Source organism: Trichoplusia ni, chromosome 22 (assembly GCF_003590095.1).
Source record: "Trichoplusia ni isolate ovarian cell line Hi5 chromosome 22, tn1, whole genome shotgun sequence".
Taxonomy (NCBI): Eukaryota; Metazoa; Arthropoda; class Insecta; order Lepidoptera; family Noctuidae; genus Trichoplusia; species Trichoplusia ni.
The window spans coordinates 2125376-2135214 of record NC_039499.1 but is presented as its reverse complement, the minus strand read 5'-3'; the positions used below and the strand labels follow the sequence as shown (position 1 = coordinate 2135214).

At 32.4% G+C, this 9839-nt stretch overlaps 1 protein-coding gene across 1 annotated transcript; it reads left to right on the top strand.

The window, feature by feature from the left end:
- Positions 1-284: 284 nt before the first annotated feature.
- LOC113504655 (protein rogdi) lies at positions 285-9495 on the top strand. The gene is made up of 7 exons (XM_026887075.1): positions 285-533; positions 629-700; positions 788-919; positions 1010-1167; positions 3068-3188; positions 3523-3732; positions 6001-9495. Exons 1-7 carry the CDS (start codon positions 498-500, stop codon positions 6067-6069), a joined length of 798 nt encoding a protein of 265 aa, XP_026742876.1. The 5' UTR covers positions 285-497; the 3' UTR covers positions 6070-9495.
- The last annotated feature ends 344 nt before the right edge of the window (positions 9496-9839 follow it).

The window sequence follows — 9839 nt, the reverse complement described above, 5'->3', positions numbered from 1 at the left end:
CAAATTTAAAAGTTCCAATATAATTTTATATAAGTCTAATATTAGTAGCAGCACTGCCGAGATCGCTACGTAACTTTTTGCTGAATAAAATGATGTTAATGCTTTTAATACAGTTAACACCTCAAAAACGAAATGTTTTTCCCCCATAGAACATTGTGATATAATCAAAATAAAATAACTCAGTAGTACTATAACCTAAATGAATACATTCATAAAATTTGATGATTTTTGAACATGAATAAAAATCAATTACAAAATTAAATTAATTGAATGGAAAAGTGAACGGAAGGCATTAGTCAAGAAATCATTATATAACAGTAATTAAACGTCACTTCTAGACGAAGTCATAGCTGTCACTTTTCCAAATTCTACCCCCGCTTCTTTGATTGCCCCTTTCAATTGTGATTTGTGGAAGTCTCGTGAAAAAGGCAACGAACATCCTTTGCCTGTATAAACGGGAGAATATTAAATCATTAGCTTCCTAACATATTGTTGAAATGTGTGATAACGAAAAAGAAGAAGCAGCTAATTTGGTGTGTTAATCAGTTTGACGTGTAGCTATGGTGAAACGAAAACCTTAAAAAATACATGGATATTTTATTATTCATAATGTGTGATTTGTTTTTAGAAAGAGGAATTCGAATGGGTCCTGCGTGAAGAGGTTCACGCGATATTACATCAGCTGCATTCAGTCTTAGTCGTAAGTGTATGAATTAAATTTTAAATATTTGTGTTTTTGTTAGATATAATATTTTAACGTTAATTTTTCTTTATCTTTGCTTTTTAGGAGTGCGCTCACAGGTTTCCGGTGCCCTTGTACGGGAACGAGGGCCAGAAACAAGATAAATTTATACTGACATCACAGCCTGAACAACTAAAATGTATTGTGACACTAACTGGAGACAGTATAACTCATGCAGTAAGCAATAAAATCTCTTTAATTAAATCAGTAATAAATAAATATTAAATCACAAATATGTCATTGTCAATACTATACTCTCTTCCCCAGGACATAAGTTTCAAAGTGCTACGGCAGATGCACACAATATGCCGTACATCTATCAATCAGGATGGCCCTTGGAAGCTCCAGCAGATCCAAGATGCGGCCAATCATTTACAACAAGCCATCGGTTATATTGACAATGTGGACAAACACTATGTATTCAGGTATGTACATTGGCTAATGTTTAGCTGATTTAAAGACCTTACAGAACACCATTTCACTGGCTAATTAGTAGTAAACCAAAAGACTTAACTGAAGCCTGTCAGTCTTAATACACATAGACACAAAGCAGGGCAACAATGATTAAAAAATATATTCTCAATTACTTTCATATGAGTACAATTCTACAATGTATAGCAAACAGGTTTATTGTATGGAATTCACTAATTATGTGGTTTTTCATAGTATCCTTTTTGTGAAATCATTTATTGTATCAAGAACATTTATTATAATCAAATGAGCAGAAAATAAATTACTGGTCATAGTAACAATTAGCATAATTGAATATTAAGTGATCATACTTCAACTTGTAATCACCCTTAATTGTTTAAATTCAAGGCTTAATTAAGTGTTTGTTAGTTCTTGTCATATTAGCACTTATAAATAGTTGATTCAAGATCTTCAGGAAGTAAATTATTTATGTTATTTAATATCAAGACTATGCTGTTCAAGATATAGGTATAAACATATCAAAACTATCCTTCTATCCATTTTTTTCAAAAACTCTCTCATGTTACTTTCTGTTGCATTTTGTGTACCAGCTAGGTAACACTTTGGTCAATCCCGCAGTTTGGGTATGAACCTTCTGACCATTTAAATTATATTTAGTGGCTTGTAATCATTACTAGAATAGGCATATTTCCATAAAAGAATTTGTTGTTGTAATGCTTGTTCACTTGAAGGTTTATAAAACATATTCAGTTACATTTATTTTTGCAAATCATATAATTAAAAAAAGAGAATATTTGAATGAATTTAAATTATAACCATCTTTACTACTTTAGAATATTGTACATTTGTGAAGCCAATATCGAAATGGTTTGTTGATAACATACATTACAACGTTTACTTTATTGAAAATCAATAAAATAAACTGACTCCACACATACATACTGAACATGACATCAAAAAGTATAGACAACAAATATATTGTAGAGTGCATGTGATAATTACTCATTTAACTATGAAAGGAAATAACTGGCATCCTTCATTATCATAAGTGACCTTAGCATAGATTGTGAATTAACTCAAGGTTATGTAAATTTACTTCACTTGAACACCTGTTATTTATCATCTCAGGCTTTTGTCTTTATTTGAAACTGATTTATTAGTGAATAGCAACTTTTGTGGTTGTTTCTACATACTTTTCGGCTTTTTTTTACTAAACAAATAAAAGGAACTCCTACCAAAGTTTTCTTTTTTACACCCCGTACCTGAGGCATGCAATAGCCAAGTGCCGACTGCCAAGTAAAAGACCTCGAGTTCGATACCAAGGCACGCACTGACTTATCGAATGTTGCTTGCGTTTTAGAAATAAATATCGTAGCTTCCGGGTTTCGAAGGGTACGCAAATTCTGGGCAATGTCCTTGAATCCGCTCTGGTCACGTCAGTTTGCCGTCCCGTCGGGCTATGACAGAAAGGGCACGGAGAGTGCTTCTTTGTTGGCGCACGCGCTTATTATGTCTTGCGGAGCTGGCTGGTGTCTTGCATAACTAGCCGTCGTGGCCAATAATTGGTTTGAAAACTAGTATTACGTTATTTTTAAAGTTAGTTTTTTTTTAAAATCTATTCTTATAAACATTCATAGATCATTAACAGAAAGCAAGCATTAGGGGATCATGTTTTTCTCATGTTAGGATCGAGAACTTTCAGCACAGTAAGAATATTTTAGATCGCATAATGATCCATCGCGTTTTTTATATGACGCAAGTACTTTGTATCATGTATGCTCACGAAACCCCACATGGCACATTCATTACTATCAAGTCGTTGTTGTATTGTTTTGTCCCATATCCAATTGAGGATTGATTTGATTGAGTTTTATTATATTTTATGTTTCGCAGGTCATCAGAAGAAGTATTGCACATTATACAGTGTCTGATCGGCTCGCTACAGCGGGCTCGTACCGCATTAGTATTGCCTAAGAAAAAAGCAATTGATGAGCTTATGAAGAGTAGAAATATGGTATGATTTTTATATAACATACATCTCGAACAGTATTAACTTCGCATATTATAATAAGATAGATAATACTATCTATATATTGGTCAAGAGGAAAAACGTTAATTTTCCTTGTAGTTCGTTCTGAAAACGATTATATCTTTCAATATAATACGTCAAGGCTATCAATACTTAATGTATGCTCAAGAACGGTAATAAACTTTCTAGACAGCTCTAAATCCCTAGAGAGGTACTTAATGTCCTAGAATAGAAATAAAGACCCAAGAACACTAATAAATGCCCCTAGAACAGCAATAATTCCCAAGAGCCGTAATAAATGCACCAATTATGATTTCAGAAAGCCTTATCACCAAATCTACCAGAAGACCTAGCAATATCCTTCTACATTCAATCCCACAAGCTTATATTCGTCGCGTACCAACTAAGCTCAGTGCACGGGACGATGAGAATCGATTCGTGTCAAGCTGACTGCGCTGTTCCCTGGCTGAGTGATGTCCTTTTCATGTTAACTGCAGCACTCCATATGTGTCAACAACTTAAGGATAAGGTGAGATTATAAAACTTATCTTTACTTGAAAGAAAATGTGGCTTCATTTGTTTGGGACGCTTTGACGGCTAAACCGCTTTAACGAATTTGATGAAATCGGGATTGGGATGACTCGACAACGAAGAAGGCCACTATTCTTTATGAATCTTCACAAGGCATGTAAAACCGTGTGATTTACCTATATACATACATCAACGTATAGTAGCTATAGTTCTTCTATATTTTTTCCATATGAAATCAAACTGTAAACTTGACAACTGCCTGTCACACCGCACGCTCGTCCACAATAACGCAATTTCACAATTGAAAGCAAATGTCAACGCTATCAATGTTACCGTTATTTATTTTTATCGATTTGTCTTACCTATTACGGACAAGTTACATAAACACCTATTTGTACCTGGGTATGGTAAAATAAAACCAACATTACTCAATTCTCAAACAGTTTGTTGTTACCGGGTTTTATAATTCATTGAAAATTATTATCTAAATAACCTTTATGGAAATTGTCGGGCACTCCAAACATTTTCGGCGATGATTTAGATATAGATATTCATGCTTTAAAAAAAACCCGGTGGAATGCAACTCTGACTCGCGCAGAAATTCCGTACAATTCACAATTACGTATCTGTTAAAACACGTTTGTTCCATGGTAGCCATTTGTTGTTGTCACAGCGGTAATAGAAATATATACATCAAACGTAAATATTTCAACTGCCTAACTACTATAGTTCATTAGATACAGTAAAGTGGCAGACGGACAGACAAGGTAGAAAACCTAAAGAGCATCAAAATTATAACTGATATATAATTAGCTATGGTTTCCACTTTATCAAAAGTTTTCGTCTCTGAAATCTAAATACATATTTGTACTAAAAAGACCTTCAGATTTTTCTCGTCAACATCAATTTATTTTATCATATTGGAAGCTAAATGTTTACAATCTGATTTATATCTCTCAGACGTGACGCGAAAAGAATATAACCTACCGATAAGATTTTATGCGGCGTTTTGCACTTGTATTATTTAATCGTATTAAATTGGAGATTAATATTAATTTTATTAGTGTTTTTATATTGACATATTATGATAACGTATCGCGTGATTAGTTGTTATCAATCGACATATTATTGTAGTTTTTTTCTGTTATCCAGTGTATAAGTGTTTATAAGTAATATGTACATTGGTATCATTTATGTAGTTTACTAGCTTTTGACAGCGGTTTTGCCCGCATAGTTTTCAGTAATCTCTTAATTTTAATTAATCAGTAAAAGAAGTCAGTAGTAACATGGTCTCCTTTCTTGGAGAATCTATTTCATTGTGTACTAGATTGTTGTATGTCAAGAAAGCGTTCATATGCTATTCTAGGAGATATGCGGAATGTTATTATATTATGAAAGCCCTCATAAATTATCGACCAATAGTTCGATCGAATTCAGTAAGCGCTCATATTCGCTCAATACGTGTATTATAAATACTACTGTAACGTCTGTAACTCAAAAAAGTCCTGATTTGAGAAAACTAATTTTGAGATATCCCTAGTCAGTCTAGTTATCACTAGTCTAAGGATCGATTAAAGTCTGTGGGGCTTTTCATGTCGATACATTTTGAATATTAGTACGTAGGTATATGTTATCACGTATCTATTTTATTCACATGCGAAATCTGGCCCCCTAATGACCGATGAGTGCTTAGTACATGTCAGAATTCGATCGAGAACTGAACACGGTATATGCACGTGGGTAAACCCGTATGATTCACGGACAACACATCATTTACCAATACACGATTTTTATCAGTCATCAAACTTGATAACATGTGTGCTGAATCAATAATCTGTCTCCATGCAATATTTAAACCGTGCTTGTACTATGAGGTCTTGAATTTTTCATTTATGTACTACTCCCGAAGGAATGAATTTCATCTTGTGTCGCTGGGGGTTTTCACAAATATTCAAGTCACATGCACGAAGACACCCAGACTCATGACAAGAATTCGTGGATCACACAAACGCAGGGATCGAAGCCGCAACACGTCGCGCTCAGTGGGTTTGGCGTGGTGACCTTAACCACTCGACTTTCCGTGGAGACACGAAAAAAAGATAGTTAAATAAGATAGTTGGCCTTGTAAAAAAGAGACAGAGCTGTAAACTTAGCATAGCGTTGTCCCTTTTCCACAATTGTAACAGGCCAGTTTAATAGATTATAGTAAGCGCTCTGATACAATGTTCTATAATATGTTATGTAAGATTATTTTATTTCTTTTCAGCTTTGCGTCTTCTCCCAATACAAAGATTTCACAGTGGGATCAAGATCTGCCTCCATGGTGTTTAACTGAACACCTTCAACGATGTTACCTAATCAAATGTATCTAAGCATTATATACCTCTAGGTATGCGTAATATACAAAACGATTGTATGTAAGTACATGTATTTATTTAGTTATAGTTATTGAGTCCATTGTTGATATTCTTGTTGAGTATGATGTAATATAATGTATAGAAACTAATGTTACAACTATATGTAGGTGAACAGTAAACTAACATTGGGTCTGCCATGTGTATATTTTGAGACATAGCAAATGGGATTTAAGTATTCTTTTAATTTATTATGACTACTTACAGTTGCAAGATTAATGTTAAATTATGAATTCGAATTAAGAGTTATGTTATTTATTGTGAGGGTATATTGTTAGGCTTCTGTCTGGTTTCGTAGGCTTTAGCAACTTAGTATTCCACCCACGCTGACAAAAGATGTGGTAACAAGCACCTTATGAAAGTTGGGTAGTAACATACCAACGAACACTTAATTCCTTTTTTTAAATATGATTATCGAATAAAGTTGAACAAAGTTCGACGATCTCAGATTCGCAATAAAAGCAAACAATACTGAGTCATTACCATCGGGCACTCTAAGCGCGGATTTTGCTTTTGCAAAAGCGAGATGCTGATACTTGTAATGTGCCCCGTCTCGCTTCAATAACAGCAGCAAGCATGCTTTAACAACTTATAGTATACGCGACATATTAAGTCGGGTTAATTTTCCTCTAACAAATTTCTCCTGTTAATATTATTACCGCAACAAGCAAGATACGATCTTACAAAGCAATAATATTTTCTACTAATGGATTAACGTAAGCATAATTACGAATCTTGCTAAAATGTTGCTTATGACGTTGATATAAAGTCCGATTTAGAATGATGGTCCAATGCCTTGAATTAGTAATTGATTCCGTGCGGTATTATTTAACGATTTCTATTTCTGTATAGAGGCTATTTTAAGTTTGACCCTTTGAATGTGGTAATCGAATGATGATACACGTTTATTTATGTTTAATTGACCATTTACAGCTAGTATTTTGGGTAAGGTCTTATTAATTAATAAACTGACTATTCTCTCGCTATAGTACACCAAGCCGAGCCACAATTAGTTCTTGCGTTGTGTTTTCTAAAACCTATTCAGTTCAAAAGTCTTTATTTCTTTCATATCATATCACATAGCACAAGACACAAAAATACCAGCATCATACAAAGGGTCTATAACAATATACGCATAATAAACAAAATGATTATATTAGTTATTTATTTTCTATGTTATTTAATAGATCTGAATGTATAGTTAATGGTTATAAAGTGTGTATCTCGAAGCAATATAGCTTCGAATTTTATTTCTGTAATGCCATAGTTAAATGAAAATACTAATTTATTATAGATATACATGTAGATATTTGATAATGTAATCAAATTGTAAGAATGGATCCGTCAATACAAAACTATAGATATCTGGCTTATGAAATATTGCTTTTTTATAATGATGGAAGTATCTGGTATTGATAAAAAGTATGAAAAAAAAACAGACATAGTTGCCAAAGTTTCAGTAACACAATTTATTTATATGTATTCCTAAAATAAGAACGTAATAACAGTTTCATCTTCACAAACCATCAATGATTTTAACTTAATTAATTTCTTCTTCAATTTCATGAGAAAATTCTGAGCATAGTCATAGTCAATTAATTGTAACTTTCTTGAGGTGGATTTATAATTGTTTAATTACGGTTTACTCACGCCCATTTATTGCTCGCCTGAAAAATTTCGACTTAATCGGAGAGATAAAAAAAAGAGAGAAAGCGCTCCAGTGGCGCCATTACAGATATGAGGAGGTGCTAGTGTTGCACTTGTAGAAATTAAATGTGTACTTGTGAAACAGCGCCACTAAAGCTCTTCCTCCGGCCACTCATTTGAAAAACCCTAAATCATAACCTAAGGTGGCGTTTTTAAACAACCGTTCTAAACAATTATAGTCAATTAAAATAAAAACAAGATTCACTTTGTATCTAAGTAATTTGACTTAAAGGAATTCCAATTTCTTATAAAAATGTGATAATTACATCTTGTATTAAGAGTATAACTGATAAGCCGGCTATGCTTCCCAAAAGCCTGTAAAACGAATTTTGAATATGATTTTCAAATGCTAATACTATTATCATAACAAGATAATTAATGCTGTTATCCACTTTTATATAATCTAACAGAAATATTAAACATGTTACTAATATGTATAAAAATATAAATAATAATCACTGTAAACTAATCACCTGTGTTCATTCAACCTCTATCTTTTAAATAGCTAATCAACTTAATTTACCATCTAAGACTGGCTTACGGTTGTCATTGGTTGTCTATCTTTTTCTTTAAGGCTTTGGCAATTTGCTGTATTGTACAACAATTACTGCCAATGTTAATCTTTTGGTAATTTAGTCTGTTTGACAGCCAATGACATTGATCAGCTATTGAAGGTGGGGGTAAAGTAAAATAGCTTTTTAGATACTGAGGGTATTTCTAAATTGTTCTATGAGTATTGATTGAGCTTAACATATTTTAATTGTTAAGTTATAAACAGCTTGCAATATAGATATTCAAAGCACTGTTTCGCTTTCTACATAATATTGTGCTAAATGTTTATAATATAATCACACACAATTAATAATAAAAAGGTTGTGTATTTAATGTTGTTTAAATTAGGAACGAACCTTGAATGTGAAATGAGGGTATTTGGAAATCAGTTTAATCTTAAAAATTCATTAAATATATGAAAAATAAACAAACAATTTTTTTGAATGTAATATCGTCTTTATTATGAGCTATTTATAATCTTTCCAATGTTAATGTCCTTTCAAAGATTTTTAACTTACTACAATTTACAGATTAAAAACCTAAATAAATTGGTTCATTGTATATTATCCAATATTCAAAGAAATTAATGTAATAGTACATTATAAAGTAAATTTCAAATCATTATTGGGAAGCACTAATGTAATTAAAGCAAAGAAAAACCTTATAATATAATTGGCAAAGGAATTGGCAATGAATGATGAAATTGTATTTTTATGCACATATTGATAACTAAATATAATAAATTGTTAACGCACTTTCTGAATATTCGCTATGATCAGTCTTGTGAAATTATATCTTTACTATTGTATTATTTTTTAAATCGAGGAATCACCTCATTGGCTTTCTGCCTGAAATATTCATGAGCTGCATTTAATTGAGAAATATATTCCACAGTAATTGTTTTGAGGGAGTGGCCTCGAATTTGTAATGAACCATCATGTTCAAATTATTTATTTGACATGTTTGACAATAAAATTATTGTACTAGTATTATTAGGTAGTCTCAAGACTATTTTATCTATACCTACTGTATAAACAGTTTATGTGATTGTGTTGTATTTCAATAAATCAAAATGCTGTTATGCAAAATTTGTTTTATTCACCTCTTTTGTTGTTTATGCAAATAAATACTTGATGTATACAAAATGATTGCATCATGGATGGATTGATCTGATGATTAGCAAGAAACGTTGCTATGAATATGATAGGACGTTGATATCTCACGATAGGATAAAACAATTCATTTTATTGTTTAAGTAATCTGTTAACGTCCGATATTATGAAAACTGACAAAGCCGCCGTCTGAATAACTATTGAGGATATGGACGCCATGTATGACACTTTAAGGCGTAATTCAAGTATAAAGTAGAGTTTAAAAATTATGTTCCTTGCTTACCTATTGGCTACTACTACTATCATACTTACTAATGCAA

Excerpts from the sequence above, each read along its gene's own strand:
- LOC113504655 (XM_026887075.1), top strand. The coding sequence starts at position 498 with ATGTGTGATAACGAAAAAGAAGAAGCAGCTAATTTG. Across the intron at positions 701-787 it reads AGCTGCATTCAGTCTTAGTC|GAGTGCGCTCACAGGTTTCC; the intron begins GTAAGTGTATGA and ends TTTGCTTTTTAG. Across the intron at positions 1,168-3,067 it reads GACAAACACTATGTATTCAG|GTCATCAGAAGAAGTATTGC; the intron begins GTATGTACATTG and ends TATGTTTCGCAG.